The sequence below is a fragment of the Cardiocondyla obscurior genome, linkage group LG15 (assembly GCF_019399895.1).
Source record: "Cardiocondyla obscurior isolate alpha-2009 linkage group LG15, Cobs3.1, whole genome shotgun sequence".
NCBI lineage: Eukaryota > Metazoa > Arthropoda > Insecta > Hymenoptera > Formicidae > Cardiocondyla > Cardiocondyla obscurior.
The window spans coordinates 216,166-241,167 of NC_091878.1; the positions used below are offsets into that span (position 1 = coordinate 216,166).

At 36.2% G+C, this 25,002-nt stretch overlaps 6 protein-coding genes and 1 long non-coding RNA gene across 11 annotated transcripts; 4 read left to right on the forward strand and 3 right to left on the reverse strand.

Moving 5' to 3' along the window:
- Positions 1 to 84: 84 nt before the first annotated feature.
- Positions 85 to 3,400, forward strand: LOC139108612 (uncharacterized). Of its 2 annotated transcripts, XM_070667055.1 has the most exons (6): positions 85 to 233; positions 626 to 825; positions 1,054 to 1,229; positions 1,389 to 1,547; positions 2,060 to 2,417; positions 3,044 to 3,400. In XM_070667055.1, the coding sequence occupies exons 2-6, from the start codon at positions 648 to 650 to the stop codon at positions 3,169 to 3,171; spliced, it is 999 nt and encodes a 332-aa protein (XP_070523156.1). In that variant the 5' UTR covers positions 85 to 233; positions 626 to 647; the 3' UTR covers positions 3,172 to 3,400. The 2 variants fall into 2 exon arrangements, with proteins under 2 accessions (XP_070523156.1, XP_070523155.1); XM_070667054.1 differs by having other exon boundaries at positions 100 to 825.
- LOC139108617 (uncharacterized) lies at positions 1,252 to 2,185 on the reverse strand. Its single transcript, XR_011546689.1, has 2 exons — positions 2,053 to 2,185; positions 1,252 to 1,463 (listed from the first exon to the last, which is right to left on the reverse strand). It is a non-coding gene; the product is annotated as an uncharacterized lncRNA (long non-coding RNA).
- On the forward strand, positions 3,061 to 5,975 carry LOC139108613 (uncharacterized). Of its 2 annotated transcripts, none has more exons than XM_070667057.1 (6): positions 3,061 to 3,201; positions 4,541 to 4,879; positions 5,013 to 5,227; positions 5,323 to 5,395; positions 5,477 to 5,563; positions 5,644 to 5,975. In XM_070667057.1, the coding sequence occupies exons 2-6, from the start codon at positions 4,644 to 4,646 to the stop codon at positions 5,828 to 5,830; spliced, it is 798 nt and encodes a 265-aa protein (XP_070523158.1). In that variant the 5' UTR covers positions 3,061 to 3,201; positions 4,541 to 4,643; the 3' UTR covers positions 5,831 to 5,975. The 2 variants fall into 2 exon arrangements, with proteins under 2 accessions (XP_070523158.1, XP_070523157.1); XM_070667056.1 differs by lacking the exon at positions 3,061 to 3,201 and adding an exon at positions 3,987 to 4,125.
- On the reverse strand, positions 5,261 to 8,329 carry LOC139108609 (importin subunit alpha-3). Of its 2 annotated transcripts, XM_070667049.1 has the most exons (8): positions 8,131 to 8,329; positions 7,707 to 7,982; positions 7,259 to 7,471; positions 6,990 to 7,171; positions 6,716 to 6,914; positions 6,482 to 6,650; positions 6,016 to 6,408; positions 5,261 to 5,810 (listed from the first exon to the last, which is right to left on the reverse strand). In XM_070667049.1, the coding sequence occupies exons 2-7, from the start codon at positions 7,974 to 7,976 to the stop codon at positions 6,299 to 6,301; spliced, it is 1,143 nt and encodes a 380-aa protein (XP_070523150.1). In that variant the 5' UTR covers positions 7,977 to 7,982; positions 8,131 to 8,329; the 3' UTR covers positions 5,261 to 5,810; positions 6,016 to 6,298. The 2 variants fall into 2 exon arrangements, with proteins under 2 accessions (XP_070523150.1, XP_070523151.1); XM_070667050.1 differs by having other exon boundaries at positions 6,031 to 6,408; positions 7,707 to 8,329.
- Positions 8,330 to 8,456: 127 nt separating this feature from the next.
- On the forward strand, positions 8,457 to 14,484 carry Synj (synaptojanin). The gene is made up of 7 exons (XM_070667026.1): positions 8,457 to 8,758; positions 9,067 to 9,421; positions 9,571 to 9,735; positions 9,965 to 11,019; positions 11,098 to 11,672; positions 11,806 to 11,980; positions 12,065 to 14,484. The coding sequence occupies exons 1-7, from the start codon at positions 8,632 to 8,634 to the stop codon at positions 13,090 to 13,092; spliced, it is 3,480 nt and encodes a 1,159-aa protein (XP_070523127.1). The 5' UTR covers positions 8,457 to 8,631; the 3' UTR covers positions 13,093 to 14,484.
- A 245-nt stretch (positions 14,485 to 14,729) lies between these two features.
- Galphai (G protein alpha i subunit) lies at positions 14,730 to 19,738 on the reverse strand. The gene is made up of 4 exons (XM_070667053.1): positions 19,088 to 19,738; positions 17,062 to 17,246; positions 16,460 to 16,746; positions 14,730 to 16,322 (listed from the first exon to the last, which is right to left on the reverse strand). Exons 1-4 carry the CDS (start codon positions 19,206 to 19,208, stop codon positions 15,845 to 15,847), a joined length of 1,071 nt encoding a protein of 356 aa, XP_070523154.1. The 5' UTR covers positions 19,209 to 19,738; the 3' UTR covers positions 14,730 to 15,844.
- Positions 19,739 to 20,091: 353 nt separating this feature from the next.
- LOC139108601 (TOM1-like protein 2) lies at positions 20,092 to 24,948 on the forward strand. 2 transcript variants are annotated; one of them, XM_070667038.1, is made up of 9 exons: positions 20,093 to 20,387; positions 20,672 to 20,841; positions 21,444 to 21,725; positions 21,824 to 22,090; positions 22,223 to 22,523; positions 22,662 to 22,779; positions 22,882 to 22,993; positions 23,395 to 23,445; positions 23,587 to 24,948. In XM_070667038.1, the coding sequence occupies exons 1-9, from the start codon at positions 20,333 to 20,335 to the stop codon at positions 23,782 to 23,784; spliced, it is 1,554 nt and encodes a 517-aa protein (XP_070523139.1). In that variant the 5' UTR covers positions 20,093 to 20,332; the 3' UTR covers positions 23,785 to 24,948. The 2 variants fall into 2 exon arrangements, with proteins under 2 accessions (XP_070523140.1, XP_070523139.1); XM_070667039.1 differs by lacking the exon at positions 23,395 to 23,445 and having other exon boundaries at positions 20,092 to 20,387.
- The last annotated feature ends 54 nt before the right edge of the window (positions 24,949 to 25,002 follow it).

Consider the following 25,002-nt stretch of genomic DNA (forward strand, 5'->3'; position numbering starts at 1 on the left):
TACTTTTGCAGGAACTTGTACTTTCCACTCACGGCGAACTTGCACGACTTTTTCTAACTGACAATGCCATCTACTCACAGACATCGAAACTAAATCGTCATCGTGAAGTGAGATAATTAATTAATTAGATGAAATAACGAATGGCGCCTGATGACAGCATGGGCCGTGTTTTCTTCTCCGATGACCGAGCTGTGTTTTACGGTACTGACGAAGAGATAGAAAAGCCGTTCGAGGTAAATCGACATCGTCACTTAGGCCTGTAAATCCAGCTTATTGTAACCCACTTCGACAAGTCTGCTGATCAACCGAACCTTATTGATCGTTAATGTTACGAATGCAAAAAATAATTGCATCATTAAACTATATGAATATAAGTGACAATAAAAAACGTGTTGTCCTCGGGCATTAAGCGTAAATTGTAGAAAAAAAAAAGAATAATAAGTAGGAAATTACTGGTTACTATAAAGTTTCACGATAAAAGTACGTTCAAGATAAAAAGTCAAAACGCAGTTATAAACACGTTTGTGTTTTAACATAATCAACAATTATATACATATATTAATAGAAAGAGGTTACTAGGATGTTACAAAATTGATTTTGTCTGTATTATAACTTTAAATTACAGTCACAAATAAGAAGTGTGCAGAATGGAAAAAACTACGACAAATTTATCACAAAGCAAAATCGGAAACGATAGCCAGGCGAATAAGAGAGAACAAAACTCAGGATTGCCCCATCTTTCTATGCAACAACAGATACCATTTACGTGTTCTTTGTACATTTCTCGTGCTAACAGTCTTCAAGATCAAGATTGTAGGGCCTCAGGTGATATTGCAACAATTGCTGTACTATGAAGATGAGAATGTGTTTTATAATTTAGATTTGTTGCCCATCAAATAACAATTAATTTAACATATAATAATTGAATAAAGAATAAAAATTAAAAAAAAAAATAACATATAAAAATTAAAAAAAAATTTAAAAAAATTAAATAGAAAAAAAAAAAAATTGTTTAGTCTTAAATTAACATTTTATCATTAAGTTTTTGATTAGATTGCGAGCTGTTGCGATCTCATCTCGAGGAAGCTATTGCTGCTGCTGAACCACTATCGACGTGGCGTGTCTCTGAAACCCCATGTGGTCTTATAGTCGCTTTTGCACGAGAAAATGATGCCGAGAAACTTTTGCATCGCGGTGACTTAGCTCGAGTGTTCAGGGGACCGGTGCAAGTATGACGAGTCAATGTTTGTATTTTTTTTTTACATTTCGTAGTTAAGTATTTTATTACAATGATTAAAACGTTAATTCTTAAATTTAGATAATTTATTACGATATTTTTAATAAGTTAAAGCTAAGAGCATCCAGCCTATACATTTTCTTTTTATCAGGTAGCGCGTTTTTCTGCAAGAGATTCGCGATATCGTCAAGCTGTGCTGTTGAAAGATGTACCATGGGCTATACCACTGCAGGATATAAATTCGGCTTTAGCAAAACAGGGGATTGTTACTGGAAGTGTCGAACGTTCACGACAATTTGTTCGAGTAGAGGTAAAACCTGTTTCTTTATTACTTTGATAATAATATCTTATTACTTTTATTGTAGACGTGTAAAAACAGTCATTGAAAACGAAATAATTATTTTTATTGAACGTTAAAGTAGAATTATACATATCAAACGATAGATGATATGTATAATTCTACTTTAGAATCTTCATCTTTATTTAAATTTGCGCAAAAATATATAATGCTATATATGTAATTTTAACCGGTTCTCTAGAGTAACTAAGATATCTTCAACCGGTTTTAAAAGTTAACTTTCGAAATGCCTTTACAGTCGATAGTATTTGCAGTAAAAAAAACAAAGATAAATATGCAGAGATAAAAATAGAAACAAGTCTATCATAAATAATTATTAATAAATGCATAAAATGTATATGTTTAACCGTTGAATGTAATGCATGTTGAGTCTTATCTTATCTTATTAAAAAAAAAAAAACTAATATAATAAATATTTTATAAATGTAAAAGATATTAAGAATTTTTTTTTTTTTACCGTCTAGGTTTTTGATGCGAATCACTACGAAACCTTACTGCACCAAGGTCTAGATTTTTTCGAAGTGGCTCGTTTCAATGCCGTTCCAGAACGTTGGTGGCGTGCCGCATGGTCGTCCGGTGCACCCTTGCGATATACGCCAGGAAATGACGGAGGCAATGTCCAAGAGGCATATCAAGATACTGTATCGCAAACGACAGACAATGTATTGCAATGTTATCGCTGTCAAGGTTTTTGGCACGTGGCTGCTAATTGCCGGCATTTACCTCGCTGCGTTCGCTGCGGCGAGCTCCATAGCGTTGAATTTTGTCCAAGACCGCGTAATAACCCCATATGCTGTCATTGTTCCGGGCCTCATCATGCCGGTAAATCATTTTCTTTGCTAAAAATTGATGCACTTTGTTGCTCATCTTGTGCCTATTTTTCAGTATTTTAGCAATTATGAATAAGTATGAGTTCTTTTATTCTTTAACTTATCAATAAATATGTATATATTTATTATTCACGCTTACATAAGTGTTCAGCGATTAGAAAACGACTGATTATAAAAAATCGAAAAAATTAGTTTCTTGTAATGTAAAAAATATGTGAAGCGTGAAAGTCGATCATTATTCATTCCGGAATTACGACGTAAAAATTACATGTGAATTATCTTGCGTGTCATGTCAATAACAAGCTTTTTTTTTCTTGTTCATTAATCATAAATGTACAGAAATTGAATGTAGAATAATTTGTAACGGAAAAAAATATGGAAAGAGTTCATGTCTCATCGTGAAATGTACAACTCGAATATAATTCACTTAAAGAACCGAGTCGAAACCCATATCTACTTGTATAACAAATTATTCAGTTTTGCAAATTGCTTATATTTAAGTCGTGATAACGAATTAATTCTATTTTTATCCATCAAGCCCACGTGTATTACTGAGAATACTAGTGCGTTACATTCATACGCGACATGGCTATAATGCTTTTTCATTTTTTATTACAGGATATAGACAATGTCCAGTCAGATTGCAGTTGTCTAATGCGACTCCCATGAGCATCACACTAAGCACGACTCGCACAGGGGAAGTTCAATATCCAGCAAGCGTTATGAAATCGTGCCACTCTCTATAAGACAAGGACGCTGTTAAACATCGTCGCTTAGTAAGCAAGATTATAGAAAAGCATCAACCTTATTATCACGGTTTTTGAAATACCAGTGAAAGCGCGTAACATTTCGAATCCGCATTACATAATTTGTTACCATGAGCCACAAGTGAAATTTCGCGATGTATCATACCAAACAAAATTGTGAATTATTTCGTCATTGTAAAAAAAAAAAAAAAAAGAAAACGCTTTTTAATCGAATCGTGCTTTCAACCGTAAAAAAATTGCAAATGGCATATATTTTATATTTTACTTTAAAGACGCAAGTTTTCTAAAATTTTTAATTCTAAGACGCTTTTTGTCTTTTTGTACACTTACATTTTTCATACATTTTGTAAATTTTTACATAAAAAATACATAACTTTTTTTATAAATGGCTTTTGAAAAGTTCTATCCGGGATTATAAGGAAGTTAAATGTAAGACGCGTCTTTTCTCTTTTCTCCAGTTTGAAGGATACTGTGACAATTACTATAGAATCGTATTCACGTCATTTCGTCCCACTTTCTTCGTCCTAGTCGTACGAATGTAGGTCTCCCCACTAACGTCTGTCACTGGCTACCACCAAGGTAGTATCTCCAGGTCGTGAGAGAGGGAAGTTATACACGGATGTCATACATTGCTAACACATTTAGTCATTCGATGAATTCGATCGGCTACTAGTTCGGTCTTTCCATGTACAACCGATGGATGAACATATTATAATTATAATCACACCGTTTGTGCGCAAAAAGTCTAACCAATCGATCGATTCTCGTGATCGCGAACGCTTTTTATCAACTTAAGTGTTAATTTAATTTTTTAACAAATTATTTGCATAGAGTTAAGAATATCTTTATTCAAATTTTTCGCCGTTTTTTTCTTCCTTAAAAATCAGTACAATCTATATACCTACTAAATAATATGTAGACTAATACTATAGGGTAAGTTCAATTTTTTAAATATCGGTTTTCCATGTGAGTGCGTTTTTTAATATTTTATAATTTTTAAAACATAAATCCTGCAAATAATTGAATTATATTTTTTGTGTAGTGTTTGCGTAATAATTTCAAACAAAAAAACCTCGTGCATCGTAAAAGTGATTCCAAAACATATGGTATGAAGAATTTAAAAAAGTATAAAGACGCATAATGTGTGGTGATAATAAATATACTTGGTTTCGTGAATTTATTGATAATGGCGCGCGTTATTTTCAAATAATTAACAAATGGAACGAGAATATGTGGATTCACAATAGATCGGTTTTTGTTTCATTAATTGTGGATTGATAAAATATAAACTTGTGATGGGAACTACTTTATAAATATATATCTTTTGTATTTGTTAATTTCAATATAGTTAGAAATCAAATTTTCTGTCTATCGATGCGGAGTAACGTGGATTCCATGTTATACTCGACTAACAGCATAACGAAAACAGGATCGATAGTTTGAAGGAAAATATGTATTCAGCGTGGTTATCGATTTTTTTCATCGTGTCGGTATGCAGCTTTACCGCCCAGCAGCCGACGTTTTTTAAAAGCAATCAAGGATTCAAGGGGTTGAGTGGTTTAGCGCCAAGTGCCGTCGCTCTTGCAAAAGACGACATACGAGCTGTTTATTACCACGAGCAAACGGTGGTGGTGGTTGATCTTGGCCCGAGAAATGAACTACACGATTGCAATATAATCGAAGTATAGTAAGTAATCACCGTAATAATAAGAAATCGTTATATAATTAAATTGAAATTAATTCTCACTGGTTGTGTTTGATCATTTCCTTTTTTTTTATAATTATATGTAATCTTCCACACGTATCGTTAACTTTTTCAGCGAGCTGTCCGAGGCTATGGAAGTTTTGCGAAATTTATCTATGACTTTACAGCCGCAAGTGGTGTCCTTCCAGGAGATAACAAGACTAATGCAACAGTGTGAATTGTTAGATAAATTACAAGTGGAAACCACGTCCACCTTGCCTACAAACGCATTGAGCAGAGGAAGCCGCATAGCCGCGAGTTCCATCACGCTGTTCTCCGGTATTTTACCAGGTTAATCGTTTATATCATTTTCAAACGCACCCTCCTAGTAATTAAATTTTATTACTTTGCAAAATTTATTAACAAAAACTAAATATATTCCACAGGCACAAAGTGGTGCGGTACGGGTGACATAGCCGAAAATTATCATGACTTAGGCGACTTACCTCATATCGACAGGTAGTTTTTGAAATATATATTTTTATATACTAACAATTTTTAAAAATGTCGAAGAGGTAAACAATTTCTTATGCTTTCCAGATGTTGTCGCAATCACGATCTTTGTCCGATAAAAGTACGAGCTCAGCAAACCCGATACAATCTCACCAATTATTCACTGTACACTAAGTAAGAGTTTATCAGAAACTGGTAAAAAGTTAGTTAATAGACGATTGAGAAATAAGTCTCAAGTATTTAATTTTTTACAGATCGCATTGTACTTGCGACCAAGCGCTTTATCAGTGTTTAAAAGCTGCCAACCATCCAACAGCGAATTTGATGGGGCAAATATATTTCAATATCGTAAAAGTGCCGTGTATAGAAGACATAGAAAAAAATCGATACTCTTCCTCAAGTCCATTAAGAAAATTTGTACCTGTAAAACGAGTATATTAGTTACAAAATATTAAGAGTATATAGAGTATATTATATATTCAGAAACTTATAATATTCTCTATCCAATAATAAATAAAATTAATATTTACAATTATATATGTACATTAAAAAAAAGTGCTGTTAATATATTTTTATATTTATATCACATGCTGTACTAGTTTTTATAAACGTAATCCGCTACGAACCATCAGCAATCGTACCGATGAGAGTCGACCGCCACTTTCGCCACCGGCAAACTGAGGCAGTGATGAGAGTCAATCGACGTTAAGTCAGTCACATATACACTTCCATTTATACAGTACAAAAATAATCCACCAGTTACATATTTGTGATAGTGATTAAAACTTACAAAATAATAACAATTAAATTGACATTTACCAATCTTCATCGCGGAAAAGTAATAACGATAAATTTGATTTGATCTAACATAACATTTTTAAGTTAGAAAGAGAGAAAGAAAGAAAATATTCATACAGAATTTTCAATTGATGAAAAAGCTTGATTTAATGCTGATAAAAAAGGTATAAGATTCTTTATATCTTGACTAATGTTGGATGAATTATTATTGTATAAATTTCCTGTAACAATTTATTATAATAATTAGATCACATTTTATTCTAACTTTCTTTGTAATAAAAATCGTATAATTACCTAACAGCCACAAAGTTTCTCTTCTAATGTGCATGTACGGATGCGATAACAATTTATTTAATAAAAGATGCAGATCCTCATTTGAATATTTCGGATTTCTCACAAGAATATTTGTTCTCTCTTCAGAAGAATGCAATGTATTAGCTAATATACGTATGGATGCTGTAATCTAAAAAATAAAAATGATAATTTCTTACTTAAAAAATGTTATATGAAGAAAATAAGAAAGCAAACCTCGCTGGATTGAGTCATTCCATCTGAATTAAACAATGTTGAATAAAGATAATCTACAATTTGTGGCAAGACAATATGCAAATGTTCTGTACATATTGACGAAGAAGACAACAAAGCTAACAACCAAATATAATTCGGATTTTTATACAAAGTATTCCGTTTCATGATGAGTTGGATGAGCTCCGACATTTCACTTTCTCTATAAATGTTAAACGTTTCTCTTACAAATTTTACTGTTTTTCAAATGCAATGTGTAAACATCAAAAAAGCTTACAATATCTCATGAAATCCTGCCCGTACATAATGTAAGAGAGCATATGTTACAGATGGAAGAACAGAGTTGTCGCAATTGGGTAATAATAAAATTATATACTTTAAACAATGTTGCATGTGCAAGATAGAAAAAGCCTTATCGCTTCCTGCAACCAAATTACCGATTGTCCAAATGCAAATATCCTAATAAAATATAAAAATTAATTCATGTATTTCAAGTTTGTAACTAAATTCACTTTTTGCTTCGTAATTAATATTAAAAAAAATTACCAGTAATGCATAATTTAAACTTTCTAGCTTCACAATCAAATAAGGAACAACTGCTTTTCCCAATACTGTGCATGCTTTCGTATTTCCTAAGGCAATATTACAGCAGCAATTGGCTGCATATAATTGAAGAGTTGGATCATTGCCGGATAAATCACGCACCAAACCTGATAAACTTTGGTCCACTTTCAAAAAGGCATTTATATTCTCCTCTGACTGAAAAAATTTCAAAAAATTGTGTTATTTATTTATTCAATTTTTATAGCAGTAATAAAATTAAAAAAATCATTACTTTTTACTCATTAGTAAAAAAATAATGAAACTTAACATACTAGATAAAGAACTGATATAATACTTAAACTTTCTTACAAGCAGTTATTCTAATAAAATATCATTTAAATTATTGTAACAAATAAATTCTTGATAAAGATTGTTCCAACAAAATACATACCTGAATAAGAGCATTAGGCAAATATCTGTAATCCATGAGAGATATTCTTTTTTTCTTAAGAAGTTTTACTTTTTCGTCAACATATTTAGAAGAAAATAGTTCAATTCCTGAGCATTCTCCTAAGTTAGTACGATTCTTATTCCAAGTGGATACACGAGTCTCCTTTCTTTTCACTGAGGCATCCTCTCTTAATTCTATTCTCATCATTTCAACTGTGTCATTTAAATGAATTTCTGTAGCTTTATCAGTACCCTCATTGACAGCCTGCATCTTAAACTGAATTTTATTAATTTTTATATTCTTATTTACAGGTTGACCACCAAATATTTATTACAGTTTGCGTTGCTCTGATTGCAGCCATTAAACTTTAAGTTTATTTTTATTCTTGGACTAGTATTAACTGGTATTAAATCTCGGAGTTTACCTTTCAAAAACTTATAATAAAATTAAATTATTTTTCTCGCTGTTATTCAACCAATTAACTTTTAGAGAAACAGGTATATTTCTATCAACTGATTAATTGTCTATTAATTCTACTTTTCTAAAATAGGAAATATATTCCACGAAAGACCTGCAAGTGTAGTTAGCTGTAGTTTGTAAATAAAAAAGTGGAGCAACATAACATCTCGTGTGATTAAAAGCGTTCCCGAACTCCTCCGAACTCCTCCGAATTTCGGAGCCCCGAGCGGACTTTTCGGAGGCTTCGGAGCTGCGATTTCCCGCTCGGAGCTGGCAGGTCTTCGTTCGCGTGTCGTCGATGACGGCGACGATTGACAGCGGTTGAGCCGTGCCGTGCGTGAGAGGTGGTTTCTCAGGCGCCGCGCCAGTCACAGGGAGGACGTTGATTTCGGCGTCTCGATTGTCGCGGTGCGACGGAGCATCATCGTCCTGATCGCCGCCACAAACAGAAGAGAGGTCCGCAACAATGGCGATGGGCAAGGGATTCCGCGTATACGAGAAGCTGGATTCACCCAAGCCGCACTCGGTCATACTTGAGCAGCGGGGTCGTAAGGAAACCCTGCTTTTCGAGTCACAGGCGATCGCGGTTCTCTGTAAGTACCGGTCGCCGATCTGGACGCCAACGCCGGCGAGAACCCTCCATCCAGTCTATCCTGTATCCTCCCACGCTCTCTTACATTTACGATGGACCAGACGCTCGTTTTGCCGCGCGATAAAGCAGTCGTAGGTACGACGTTTTAAGGGCGATTAAACTACTACTGAGATAGTCGGTTTCTGTCATGGAAATTAGAGCAGTTTTTCTTTGTAACTATGATGATTTTGAATGTAGAAAGATATAATAATTACATACAATACCACTGCCTATAATCAAGCGTATTCACGAATACGTGTTGACTTTCAGCCGTGGAAGAGCACGAATTCCTAAAGCCGAAATATACGAAACTGTTGGACGCGTATGGATGCCTCGGTGTTCTGCAGTTGAATGCAGGGGAGAATACTTTGCTGTACCTTGTTCTGGTCACTGGATGCTTTTCCGTCGGAAAGATCAACGAGTCGGAAGTCTTCCGTATAACACAATCAAATTTTGTGCCTCTATTCTACAGCCAAGGGGCAGAGGATCGTGTATCTGAAGTCAGGAAGGTTTTGAATTCGGGAACGTTTTATTTTTCGTGGTCATCTGGGCAGGAATCGCTAGATATCACTTTAAGTGCTCAAAGAAGATGCAAATCAACAACTACAGATAACAGATTCTTCTGGTTGGTACAAAATAATTTTAAAAATATATTAAATTTTTGTAATAGAAAGTTTTTAAAAATAAAATGTTAATTTATATGTATTATATCTCGTGAAAAATGTAACTAAAATATATGTATATATATGTATATAAAATTATTATTTTAATTAGGAATCGGATGTTACACATTCATCTATTAAGATATGGTGTAGATACGAGTCAATGGCTGTTAAAGGCAATGTGTGGCAGTGTAGAAATTAGGACTGTCTATGTTGGACATAGACAAGCTCGAGCTGTACTTATGTCAAGATTAAGTTGCGAACGTGCTGGTACTAGGTAAAATATTTCTTTATGTTATGAAAAAATAATATACGTTTGACATTTTTTTTTTTAATTTTAAAAAATTATCAATGATAAGATACATACATTTTACACAGTAAACATATGACTAATCTGTGTCACGTATGCGTTATGATATAAAGCAATGTGGTAGAACATATGGTCTGATTAAAAAATATATTATTATATTTCTGTTAAAAACATATAAAATTGATCTTTTGTTTAGATTTAACGTTAGAGGAACCAATGATGACGGACACGTGGCAAATTTTGTGGAAACAGAACAGGTGATTTATATAGATAACGAAGTAACATCTTTCGTTCAAACGAGGGGTTCAGTGCCGCTGTTCTGGGAGCAACCTGGTATACAAGTTGGTTCCCACAAAGTGAAGGTTTCACGTGGCTTTGAGACCTCTACGCCTGCTTTTGACAGGCATTTAGATATGATTAAAAAGAGGTACGGCCAGCAAGTTGTCGTTAATCTCCTTGGCTCTAGTCTAATCGGCAGCAAGGAAGGAGAAGCAATGTTGAGTCAGTTATTTCAAACCCATCACAACATGTCGGAGCATAAGGATGTGCCGCACATTTTGTTCGATTATCATCAAGAATGCCGTGGTGGAAATATGAAAAATCTGTCCAAGTTGAAAGCAAAGGTCGAAAAGTACTTGGAATCATTCTCGCTGTTTTACGCAGCCGGCAATACCGTGATTCTCGAGCAGAATGGCACCATCAGAACAAACTGCCTGGATTGTTTGGACCGAACAAACTGTGTACAAACGTTTTTCGCGCTCGAGATGCTAGCGAAACAGATGAGCTTGTTAAAGTTAATGGAAAAACAGCAGATGGTCTCAAGATTTGAGGAGGTGTTTCGTCAAATGTGGATTAACAATGGTAATGAAGTCAGCAAGATATACGCAGGGACTGGCGCTATTCAGGGCAGTTCTAAATTAATGGATGGAGCGAGATCAGCAGCAAGAACGATACAGAATAATTTATTGGATTCTAATAAACAAGAAGCGATCGATATTCTATTGTTAGGCTCAACATTAAATACGGAACTGGCTGACAGGGCACGTTTATTGTTACCATCCAACATGTTGCATGCCGCGCCTAATCTCTTGCGTGAAATGTGCAAACGTTATAATGAGTACGTGAACACGATGAATCTCAGAGTGAGTATTGGTACTTACAACGTTAATGGAGGCAAGCATTTTAGAAGTGTAGTTTATAAGGATGTATCCTTATCCGACTGGCTATTCGACGGACCAAACAAATCTTCATGTAAGCATTCTTTAATCTAAGTTATAAAATAGCCGATATAGAAAAACAATTTATAATTTTTGTAAAATCTTTTTTTAGCGTTGGTATCTCTGCAGCAATCGGACAACGTCCCTGTAGATATATTCGCGATAGGATTTGAAGAGATTGTTGATTTGAATGCCAGTAATATTATGGCTGCTAGCACTGACAATGCCAAGGCATGGGCCGAAGAACTGCAAAAGGTGTTGTGCAAGGATACAGAATATGTTCTTGTAACGTATCAGCAGCTAGTTGGCGTCTGTCTATATCTGTTTGTACGACCTGTGCATGCGCCATATCTACGGGATGTAGCGGTAGATTGTGTGAAAACGGGATTAGGAGGCGCAACAGGGAACAAAGGTGCTGCAGCAATTAGATGCGTTCTATATTCGACATCCTTTTGCTTCGTGTGTGCACATTTCGCCGCTGGCCAGTCTCAAGTGAACGAACGTAACGCCGACTACGCTGAAATTACGAGAAAAATAACGTTTCCTATGGGTAGAACCTTAAATACTCACGATTATGTGTTTTGGTGTGGTGACTTCAACTACAGAGTCGATATGGACAAGGATGAAATGAAGGAATTGATCAAACAAAACGAGTTCGACCAGATACTGCAGTATGATCAATTAAGGGTAGTGTATCATATTATATTATAAGAATTTTAACTTTTCATATAACATTAAAAAAAAACATACAATTATTATAATATTGAGAAATTTAATAATAATTTTTTTACGTCTAATTCATAAATTTTATAATTTTAAGGTTCAACAACAGCAGGGCAATGTCTTCAAGAACTTTCACGAAGGACCGATTACTTTTGCTCCTACATATAAATATGATTTATTCTCGGAGGATTATGATACCAGCGAGAAGTGTCGTGCACCTGCGTGGACAGACAGAGTTTTGTGGAAGCGCAGAAAGCAAATACCTGATATTGGTCGGTTTTTTTCTGTTACATACATATTTATATAAAATATAGAAATAATTGTATTTTTGTATTAATAAAAAATTTATATTTTAGATTCTCCTACAGATTGGAATCCCGGAAAGCTTGTTTATTACGGCAGAGCGGAATTAAAGCAGAGCGATCATCGTCCGGTAATCGCAACGATTGATATAGACGTGCATTGTGTAAATCCTGAGAAGCGCGAGTGCGTGTTTAAAGAAGTGATACAAGATTTGGGTCCACCTGATGGCACGATAATAGTCAAGGCGGTAGAAGATGTCGAAGACATGGATAGCGTGTTTGATAATAATCTTATGTTTGCGCTAATACAAGATCTTTCTCATATCGGCGAGGCAATCTTAGTACGTTATGTCGGCGAGACTATTTGGGTAACGTTCAGAGATGGTCAATGTGCTCTGGCCGCGGCCAAGAAAGGTATGACACAAGTATGCGGGCAAACTTTAAAACTGTCGCTGAAATCGCCCGACTGGGTACAGCTGATTGAAAAAGAGATCGAGATTTGCAGCAACACCACGGTTGCTCAGTTCACGGCAGATTCGCCATTGAGAAGTCCCATGCAACGATTGGAACAGTTGGAAATCACCGAGCGGCCGTCACCTAGCAGAAATAGTCCGAATGGGGTGGTTCCACCTCCAAGACCAGCGCCGCCGGGCCGACCTACTCAGCCACCGAAGAGTCCTGCTCTCGAGCGAAAGCAAGTACCGCGGGCAGGAGTCTTCAGTGTGATACCGAATCAGTTTTCGCGTCCGGTGACGCCTCCACCTGCAAATACAATAGAAGATGATGATCAGCAAGATGAGAGAGTGTCTCCGGACTCGGCTATCTACGAAGAAATACCTGATGGATCGCCTAGCTATCCTGTACCAAATAGACCGCCACCGCCGTTACCTCGTATGGATGGCACTCAAGAATTATCGAGCAGACCCCCGCCTAGCTCGATGCCTCCTCCATTGCCGCATAGACAAGCTCCGCCACCACCGCAGCATCCACCGCCAAGTCTACCCCCATCAAACCCAGTTCCACCGCCCGTTCCGGCAAGAACCACTGGCGGGCCACCCATTCCGGCCCGAAATCCTCAATAAGGGACGTAAAATAGATAGAACGTATATCTTGTTAGGCCAGATTTCCGATATATTTAATATTAATCTAGTACGTGTAATTATTTATGAGACAAAATGATAAGACGACAGCAGTCAACAAGTCTTCACTTCCAAACTGAGTTCCAGATCTGCGTAGCGTAGTTAGGAATTCCGAATTTGTTCTGTGATTACTCTGAATATGATCGGTAGTCATCACAAGTCGAAAGTAATTGCAAGTTATTTTCGATCTCCGATCGCACGAGCATAATTATAGATTTATACTTTTAGATTGTTTTCGAGATTATCAAACACTATTTTTGCATTTTCGTGTTGCTGATAATGTAATCATGTTGATATATTCTTGTGACGATGCTCAGGAAACTCGTTTTCGCTCCGAATGTTTGAAATGTCACAAATGGCTATTGTTTCAAAAATTCAATCAATTTATCATTGTTGATGTGTGACACAGAATTGTATATTCTTCAGAGACCGTTAAAATTGTTGAAAAATTGGATATATCATAAACACGTTAATATAATCATCAGAGTTTAAACAGTGAAATACTAATAATGTTATAGTTGTCAGTGCTTATATTGTATATTAATAACTTAAGATGTAACTCTCAGTGTTAGAAATATTTTTCAGATGTAGGAACCTTCGCAGCATCTTAGTAGCATAAAACTACCAAAAATACAAGTACGAGAGACTCCGAAGAGCAAACTTAATTTTACAATCAATCGTGTGTATCGCACGACGCGCTATGAAGGAAAGGGGTAGACTCAAATGCAACAGTATTCTCACGGATGTAAGGTAAGATATTTCTTGTAATTGCCCACCTGAACTCCCCCTTTTTCGTACGAAATGGTGAAAGGGTCTGGTTCAATTAATTTAAGGTCATCTTGTAATTATGTTTTACACCTCTCATCTCTCTTATTTTAAAGTTCCTATATTTTACATTCCATTAGAACTTCCAAAATGTCCGTCCCAATGGGTCCAACATTGACCTATATTTCTTTTCTAAATCTTCTCCATTTTATTCACTTGAAAACACGTTTGACATTATGCGTTTTGTAATTTTGATCGTGACATTATGGAATAAACAACGAATGCGAATTAAATGAAGAATAAAATTATTGTTCTTGCACAAACGTCTTAATTTACAAGAAAATATATACATATAACAATCAAAATCTTATTTCTGAGGTGTTTTCTAACAACATTATCTTTGTTGAAAAATATCAGTTTTAAATTGTACATACTTTTGTTTAATCCATCTTTTAATTGTCATCACTAGCAGCTTGGTTACGTAAAAAGTGGCACTAATAGTGACGACGAAAAGAGCGTAAACGTACGTGTAAATTAATATAATACAAATAAAAATGTTAGAGAAAATTATTTCTGATGTATCACACTTGTATGTATGTATGTATGTACATACAATGGGTTTTGTCCTGCACCATGGTAAGTGATAACGTGCACTTTTTCACGCTTGCGTGTATAATCAATGCATTCTATCAATTAGATCACTTATATAAAATGTAAAACATTAAGCATGTATATGTACGTGTATTGATACGTGTATATATATGTGTATTGAATGATTTAATAAAATAAACAGGTGGGAACAAAGAGGACCTAAATTTTTAAAAAAAGGAAAGATTTCATTTATTGATCTAAACAGTATAAAGAAATTCGATTCCGACGTTTCTTGTGTACTAATACTAATGTCATTACGTTCGTTTGGCAAATCGAGGAATAAAACATCCCTCGGTTTCATTACTTATTAATACGTGTATAGGCATAAAAAAGCTCGTATAAAAATTTTTCATTCAAATCGATAAATATACGTTGTAAAAAAAAAGATGCACAGAGAGCTGTGTCTTACAAGAGATTGAATTTCTATTATTTGTCATTATAAGGCAATAGCTATGAGCAGTAACGTGTTTTTTACTTAGTACGTAATCACTTTTAGCATAATAAATTATATACAAGAAAATATCACTAAATTAATCTAGTTCTTGGTTAGTACAGTTAAATACATTTAGCAAAAATAAAGCAACATTTCTAATCTTTTTAATCAGTCGGGAGTAAGTAAACAATATTTTAATGTGTTATTGCTCTAAATTAATTTTTTTTTTCTTTTTACGCAACGTCTGGAAATATAGTTTTCTTCTCGTGGAGAAAAATACCTAATAAAAAGTTTAATCTTGTTAAATCTTGTTGAAAATATGATTTACTTTATCAGATCAATAGACGTCAATTTAATATAATAGTAGAATAATCGTATATATTAATATTATGCGTAAAATCATTTTTTTAACGATAACACAAGTTGCCTCAATCTAATTATTTAACTCCCGAATATTTTAAATATTTTGTTCAAAATTCGAAAATACTTTGTTGTCTAATCACCAAACGTAAAATCAATAAGTTAAGAAGTAACGCATTCATACTAAAAATCCAAATAAGTTTACGTGGAATTTTTTACAAAAGATATTTCATTAAAGACTATAGGATCGAGTAAAGAATGATATCGATACATGATATCATGATAAAATATTTCAAAATCCTAATGTGTACGTAGATAAAATCTCGCATAATTAATATGTATTCGTGTTTATAGATACGTCTTAGAACTTTTGATCAGTCTTTTCGTCATTCTTCTACGTGTTCGCGAAGATCAACGAATTGTCACCGTGTTAAGATAAATCTTTTTTTTTTATCCGACAGTTTGCTGATCGAGTATTTAGAATGTTTAACTTAGTAATCCACAATTACTCAAGTTATTCTTGATTATTACATCAGTCACGGCGTCAAACACAAACTGTATATTGGACGTATCTGTGGCGCACGTAAAATGTGTGTAAATCTGCTTTTGGTCCTTTCTCTTGTTTAAATTTTCGAATTTCATCTGAATGTAAGAGGCACACTCCTCGTAAGTGTTGGCACCTTTGTACTCTGGGAAACAGATGGTAAGTGGGCTCCTGGTGATTTTTTCTTCGAACAGGTCTTTTTTATTAAGAAACAGTATGATCGATGTTTCGACGAACCATTTGCTATTGCAAATCGAATCAAATAGTTTCATTGATTCTATCATTCGATTCATCTCTTCGTCTTCTGCCAATACCAGATCGTAACCACTCAGAGCGACGCAAAAGATAATCGCAGTGACACCTTCGAAACAGTGTATCCACTTTTTCCTTTCAGACCGCTGGCCGCCAACATCGAACATTCTGCAAGGTAAAAATAAATTTTATTTCGAATTTTCCAATTATAATAGTTTTTATATTTAGGAATAACTTGTTTAATAGACGGAACAAAAAACAAGATAAATATTTTAAAGCAATGGTATGTAAAATACACAGCGTACTTGAAGTGTAGACCCTTGAAAGAGAAATGTGTTTCCACGATTCCGGTAGTTTTGACGCGCGTTCGCAGAACATCCTGTTGTGTTGGGATGTAATTGTGTTGCGTTATGCGGTCAAGTGCATTAAGGTAATATGCTGCCGAGTCGTTGAGTTGGTATTCCCTGCTACGTGCGAAACAGCGTTGCAATCCCGGGTCCTGCCATAATCGCTTCATTAATAGCACTAGTTCCCCGGTTAGCTCGCCCTCCTCCGCGGCCGACGCTAGGGTGAAAAATTGTCGCGCCATATCCTACGACGTGAAACAAGGCCAATTAATCTAATGTGCTAGTGGGGCACGAGAAAGTTGGCAAAATTAATAATATAACATTAAGTATATCATTAAATCAACGCAAAATCTTTGTTATCAAATTTGCGTACAAAGCTACTAACTTATTATTTTTTAAATAAAATTAAAAATTATTTTCTAGGTAAAAATTATATTTATTAATAATTACTTTAATAAAAAAAGAGAGGATAAATTGACCTGTTGCATGTTTTTTAAATTTCTATTAAAAGAAATAAATAATCATCTCGATGATTCAGCAGAAATATGTGAGAACGTTACCGCTTTACTAGGTTCGGCAAAGTCGATTCTCAGATCTCCCATTGCTCTGATTATCGTCATTAAACTTTGTATCGTGTTGCTGTACACCACTGGAGTATATTGCTCGCATTCCTCTTTACTGTAGCCGGTCTCATGAATAATTTTCATCTGCTTTACTATCGTGGACTTGCCAGACTCCCCAGCACCTTAAATTTCAATAAGTACATACAATAACGACAATTTAATAAATACATATTATACATAAATTTAATTGATGAAACTTTAAAAAAACTAATCGTTCGATCATCGATGAAAACTTTAATAAGTTTTATTTATTTCACGATCAATTTTCCTAATCATCGCGGAAACAAATCCTCATTTTTCTCTTCCGGGAAGAAGAAAAATTTATTTTCTTTGAGCTAGACAAAGATAGTTCCACGTGATCTAGGAGAAACGTAATCTCGTGATTCACACGCAGCCGATGATTCAAGTTTCCCGTAATATTCTACGTCCGCGTACACGCAATTTCGGATATAAAAACTTTAAATTCTTTTATCAATTTTAAATACTACTGAATCGTTAGCATTAATATTGAATGTATCAATATTACATAAATAATGTACATACTATACATATATATGATGCTTGGCAGTAATAAAAAATAAGTTTGATAATTACATCGTTTTACAGCACATTGAACATGTACATGCGTACGTACGTACGTACGGGAAAAAATTGACTGTAATTCAAATCTAAAGAAACAAGTTTACAAAATGACTCACGCGTGATTCATTTTCTCAGAGTGCATTTCTGAATTCTCGTTTCAAATCCAAACGAGTCGGTTTTCTTTAAATTAATTTGACCAGACATAATTATCCAACATGTAAAATTACGATAAACAAAAGTGTTTAATAAATCGCAGGTTCTATTGCTAGTAGAAAGTTTTCATCGCGCGGGAAACCCTTGTAACATCATTCCCTCGGAAAGTCTCGCTCGCGCGACAGTGAAACGGTTCGCGATTTTTTGACGCAGGCGAAATAATGGATGGAAAAAAAAAAGCGGAGGCCGCGATTAATTAATTACACGGGTATCGCAATTTCGCGTTCTAAGCGTCTGCCGTAGAAGGAACTTGAAACATGACGTGCATACCCCACGGGAAGCACTTTGCGGGAAAGAGGGACGCCTGTGTTCTCGCAATCGAGAGCGTGTTAACCGAAAGGCTTCACGATCCAGCAAAGAGGCGCCTGGATTAGGATTAATTCTTTCTCTTCTGTGAAACTTTGGAGTTGAACAAACTGCTCCTCTTCCAAGGATAGACAGGGAGGAAATTGTAGGAAAACTCAGAACTCTCTTTAGAATTCTCGCACTTTGATCCTTAGGCAATGCGACGTGCGCTCCGAGGATCTGGAAGGAGAAAGAAGAACGTGTCGCACAGGGCACAAGGAATTGGAGGAGGGCGTACCTACGTGAGATTGAGTTTCACGCGACTTCTCTTGATCGTTTGATAACGGATACGATGCGAAGCTGAATTTAGTCATATTCTTGTGTTTTAGGCTGATTTCTCGGAGGCATCGGGAACGGCAAAAAGAACGTATCAAACGCCAAATAGAATCTCTTTCTAACAGGGTCCGCTTCCTTACGACGAGACGCGTTCACGGGGAAGGAAGCGTCGAGGCGCAGACGAGAAAGAGAGAACTAGGACAGACGTGATTCCGCAGATCGTAGGCTCCGCGGGCGCCTTCGGGAGCGTTCGGCGGATGCATGATGTGTCCGATACGCGATACACGCGCGATACGAGACGTACGAGGAGAAAGAAGGTGGGAAGGAAAGAGAAGGAGGTCGGAGTATAGGCGCGCCGTCGTAAGCAGGGGATGCAAATCCGCCGTCGTCTCTCGAGAACCGGAACCCTGGGAGGTACGATCGGTGGAAGCGCGCCCGGAAGTTCTCGCCTGTCTCGTTTCGCCCAGGCGCGCGCGCTAATCAGGAACCGATTAATACGAGATTAGAGAGTAGCGGAGGCGATCGGGACGCGATGCCAGACATTTACCGAGCAACAGGAGCTTGACCTCACTGGCGGCGCGTTCGCCATCAGCACGGAGGTCCTTGTCGATCTTCTTGGACCGCTCGGCGGCCTCCTTCTCGCCGGTGGTACTCACGGCGCAGCCCATCCCCGCGCCCTCGCCGGTCCACCGTTCAGCGCGTCGTCGTGACGGTGTTAATCCCAGGCGCGGACGAAACGCCGATCCCGTTCGATCGTACGAGCTCTGTCAAACGCGCCGATCCAGCACCATGCGCGCAACGTACCCTGCACGGCGCACCGCACTGTCCCAACTACCGCCTCCTGACTCCTGACACTTGTTGCACGGACGATGTCGTGTGGGAACCGCCCGCACGCGGCCGCGCTCGCACACACGATCTCGAGTCGCTCACTCGGCGCACACATACGCGCGCCACGCAGGCACGCACTCGCTCACGGACACGCAGCTGCGCGTTCTCGCGGCGTCGCGTTCCCGGCGCGCCGGCAGACGGAAACTTCTCGGCACTTTCCGGATGTAGACGGGAACGAGAATAAGACAACCGTAGCGCGAGCTGGCGCGGGCGGCGATCTGGGAGGCTACGAAGGGCGACCGGCGTCCAAGAAACACTCCACCTCGCTCTCCGATAACGGATCACGATTGATCACGATAGCGCGTACTTGCACAGTAGTTCCGTTCGAACTCGGTCCGAACCATAGAGTCGACTTCCATCCAGAGAGAAACTAACTTCTCTCTGCTTCCACCGCTACCTAGATTAGACGGTGGCGGCTCGTAGTAAATTCTCTTGAAACTAAAATGTCTCGAGTATATCTTCACCAACGCGAATTAAATTTAATCTCGGTTTAACTTACTCTCCTGCTTTCTTTTTTCTAATTCTGGAGTTAATTACTAAACCCCCGATTTGATTTAAATCCTCGAGAAAAATTTAATCAGCGAAAGTCGACAGGGCGTTTCGCCCGTCTGGTCTATCTATCGTCCGAGGCGCTAAACGCGTATCGCTGATTGGTGGCAGCTCGCTTTTGTGACATTTGCGACTCCGTGTCCGTGTCCGCTTTACCGTTGCGTAGGTTGCGTAGGTCATATGATTCTGTCAATCGGTTTTCCGTGAAATTGACAAGCTGTGAGGCGTGCCGTCAATCGTCATTGATCACCGTATCAGCGATTGTCGTCTCGCGTTTCACGTTCACGTATGCGAGTGGGCGCAGACGGTAGAAAACGCGTCAGCTAACAACGTCGGTCCTACGTACTCCGAGAAAATGTCACTTTTTGGAGTAAGCAATCCCTTTTCTACGCCAGTAGGACAAAAGATCGGTAAGTGCTTCTTTTTCTCGCGTTTGTCACGTCGTCGCGCTGTCGCGTCGCGATGCGTCACATTGCGTTGCATTTGCATCATTTCTCGTCTGCGATTACCTTGAAGCATTGAAGATCAATTGAGAATTGACGAAATGCTCCGAGGACGTATTCGCAACCCAATTTTCTTTTTCCTACCTCGATGGAATTTATTTAAACGGCGTTAACGCGCGTTAAATATTTCTGATTATTTCAAATTTGCGCGTATCTTCCGAAGAGTGTTTTTATCCTTTGCTTCCTTTCAGAATCTGCTACAGATGGTAGTTTACCCAGTGAGAATTGGACGCTTAATATGGAGATATGTGATATTATAAACGAAACCGAGGACGGTCCAAAGGATGCTATTAAAGCTATCAAACGCAGGCTCAATCAGGCAGCGGGCAAGAACTACACCATAGTCATGTACACGCTTACGGTTAGTATTGCAATAATTTAATTTATAATGATAAGTTCATTAAAGTCTAATGTGACAAAGTATGTCTAGTGTTTATCAAACAATGAGTAACTCAATGAGTCAGTCACATATATATCTTTCTAGCAATAATGCAATAAGCGAGTATTTTAATTGCAAGTAATTTAATAACGTTTTTAACCTTCAGACAATTAACTAAATTAATGTTAATTAAATTAAATGTTGTATATTATTATATTTATGACAAGTGTATTAGTATTTCCGATTGAGACTAATACATTTATCTGTATAATATTGTTGCGCTCTCACTCGCATGACGTGCACACGCCCGATTATTCCGAACTTTAATTGTTTTTAAAAAAACTAATTGCGCTCGCGCTTAACTCAGAGCTCCCGTAATTCGTACTCGCGGTAAAAAAAGAGCACAACTATTAGCCGTTGTCAGTCAACATTCCATTCAGCGACGGAAGAGCGAACGGCCTCAAATCATCGCGCGAGACATCGCGCGCGTATCGCAAACTTTTTAATTTTAATTTAATTAACTAATTAATTTAATTTAATTAACATAAACAGCTAATATAATATATAATGTCATTTGTATACAGGTGTTGGAAACGTGTGTTAAGAATTGTGGAAAACGTTTCCATGCTCTTGCTTGTTCAAGAGAATTTGTACAAGATCTAGTGAAATTAATCGGTCCGAAAAATGAACCGCCCACTGCAGTTCAAGAGAAAGTTTTAAGTTTAATCCAAACTTGGGCAGATACATTCCGTCATCAGCCGCACACTCAAGGTGTCGTGCAAGTTTATCAAGAGTTAAAGATAAAGGGAATACAGTTCCCAATGACTGACTTGGATGCTATGGCACCAATTATCACTCCCGAAAGAGTAAGATGCCTACTCTTTAAAACAAAACTATGCACTATCAATTTCAATTTGTTCTGTCTCTAAAAATAATTCTTTTTTTTTTTCAAAAATTTTTATAGAGTGTACCTGAAACAGAGCAAATTCCAGCGAGTCTCACTACAAATGAGCAGCCTGTGTCTTTGGGACCGCAACATTTACCTTCTCATACATCCCAGTCTACGAGCCAGTTAACTCAATTGAGTGAACAGCAATTGGCCAAATTACAAAGTGAACTTGACGTTGTTCAAGGAAATATGCGCGTATTATCGGAAATGTTGGCGTACTTTACAAGTTCAGACCAAAGCAGCAAACAACCGCCAGATTCTGCAGATCTCGAACTATTAAACGTAGGAAATCTTATACATATTTTTTGTTTTATTTTTATTCATATATTTTTTCTATTTTTAAAGTTTTTTTTTTGCAAATTTTAATATATAAATTCCACATTCAAATGTGCGTATGCAAATAATTTTTTATAGGAACTTCATTCCACATGTAAAGCAATGCAAGAGCGTGTTGTTGATTTGATTGGTAAATTGGCTCACGATGAAATGACAGCAGAATTATTACGCATCAATGATGAATTAAATAATTTGTTTCTTCGTTACACGCGTTATACGAAGAACAAAATGCAAGTACCAGCGAGCACTATATTAGCTCAAACGATCGCGCATCCGCCAAGTGCTGAGTCAACATCAACGCTTCCCAAACGAGAAGGAGACTCGCTTATAGATTTATCTGATGATGTGGATAATTTAACAAAGCGAATGAATGAACTCGGCAAGTAAAAATTATATAAATATAACGTAGAGCTTGTATAAATTATATTAAGTATCGTGAAGATTGAATTATATTTGCATATGTCTCGTGCTTTTCTTTACATTTATATTAACTATTTTATTGCATTTTAAATAATAGATACGGCTGAAGGTGTAGACAAAAGTACACGGCAGAAAGAGAAAAAAGAAGGAGAAAGCGATGAATTTGATATGTTTGCACAATCACGTAATGCAACGTACGAAACAACAAAAAATAGGTATGTTGCATATTAGATTATATATAATTAGAAACAATTGAAATAAATATATAATTTAATGAAATTTAATAAAAATGAAATATCTTTAATGAATCTTTTTAGCGGCAGCAAGTACGAGGATAATTTGGAGCAGGTGAGAGGAGGAAGCTTAAGCACGGCAATTCTCAACCGCAATAATCCTAAATTGCCTCAACAGACCACTACTAGTGCTAGTGTACGTAACATCCTCTCCTTTTTAAACTAATTAAAAAAAAAACTAGTTATTCATTCGATTTTTTCTAATTGAATACAAACATTTAATTTTTATGATTCATCTTGATGTTAATTTTAAGCACTGCATGTGCTAATGTTTTATGTAATATGTAAATTAGTATTACCATTATCTCCATATTTTATGTACACAACCTATTGAAAGGTCTTAAGGTATAGTAATTTTCATATTAGATTTGCTTATATATGTTAAATATTCGTTACTACAATTGTGCATCGCTTCTGAATGCAAAGTTTTTAATTCCGATTACGTTATCGTTGAATTTTATTTGCATCAAACGCATTGCAGTATATTGTATTTTTTTTTGTTTTGTTCAATGTTTGTGTTTGTTTTTTTATACTTAGCCCAATCTGGAATCTGAATTCAATGAAATGGCAGCCTGGCTAGATCACACAGTAAGTAATTGTGCATGCTCAAATCGATTTTATAAATAATTCACCGAACAAATTTTTTTACATTATAATGTATAAGAGTTTCAGAAATTGCAAATTGTTTCTTACAAGAATATTAACAACTATTTATTTATTATATTGCAGCCTGGTGGTCAAGGGGATCAAGAATCTTTAACGTCGTCGGAATTCGAGCGCTTTTTAGCAGAACGTGCAGCTGCGGCTGAAGCTTTACCAACACTCCCTACAACCACAACTACCACCTCGAATTCTTCGACTACCGGCAATCAGAACATTCAGCGCCAAATTAACAAAGATCAAGACAAATCTTTATTTGCTCTTTAAGCTCGAATTTATTGTTAAATGGAAAGCTGGAACAGCCGTGATACTTTAAACGGTATGTATTTATAATTTTTCCCTCTGATTAAGGGTGTATTCGAGTTGCACGCTATTAACTCTGACATATCATGTTCTTCTTGTTTTATTATTAACAAAAGACAAAGATAGAATAACGTGTTAGATCTGATAGCGAGCTTTCCGAGCACGCTCTAAATCACGCTCCTGATATCGTCGTTAATTTAAACTATGGATTTGTATTTTTAACATAAAGGGCTGAAATAAGATAAAAACGAGGGAAAAGGTACACATATGAAAAATGCTTTATGCTTGTACGTACTTAATAAGGTAATTGAGATCCTCTGCAATCGCGTTCGAAATATTATTTCAGTTGAAAATTGTGGTCGTATACACATGTAATGTAGATAAGTTGCTTTAAAATTGTTCAATGAACCATTACAATTGTCTGTTATGTCGTAATAGCGTGTTAAGAATTAATTTATATTTGTACATAGTGGCAATGCGTCCATGGAAATATTCAGATTATATCGTGACGAGTTTTATTATATTTGATAAATTCTGTCTCAAAGTCGTGAATCAGGCGTGAGATCGCAATTAGATCAAATTTTCGGATTTAATGGATATCTAGATGAATATCCAATTGAATAATCGATCTTATCTATAATATTGACAAACTATTTTTCTATGTTGAAGTAAATTTTGTCTCAGCTGTTTGGCACTCTATATACAGATACATTTTACAGATTTATTATTATTTTTACTATTGTAATTCCTATTATTATAGACTTCGTAGAGACTTTATTATTGTCGTAGGTCGACATAAATTAGCAGCATGAATTTATTATTAGCGCTATTATTACTGCAGTTACGTGTAATAATATTATAAATGAGTAATATATTCTAAAATTAATATAAATGCAGCAGTAATATTAGTGATTAGTGATTCTTTGACACCCTGTGTTTAAAACTCTAAAAAGAGTGAAACACTGTTTTCAGCTTAATTCCTCAGGATTTTATCGATTGCTCTAACATTTATATTACATTATACTTCCCATCTTAAATTTGCTTACGTTTTTACTGTATTTATGCATATTTACTATATATTTAATACAAATAGATGGCTACAAAAAAAGAAAAAAAAAAAAGAAACAAGTACACCTGCGGTGCCTGTGTTAACTGAACTTTCAGTTAATAAGGAGTTAATCT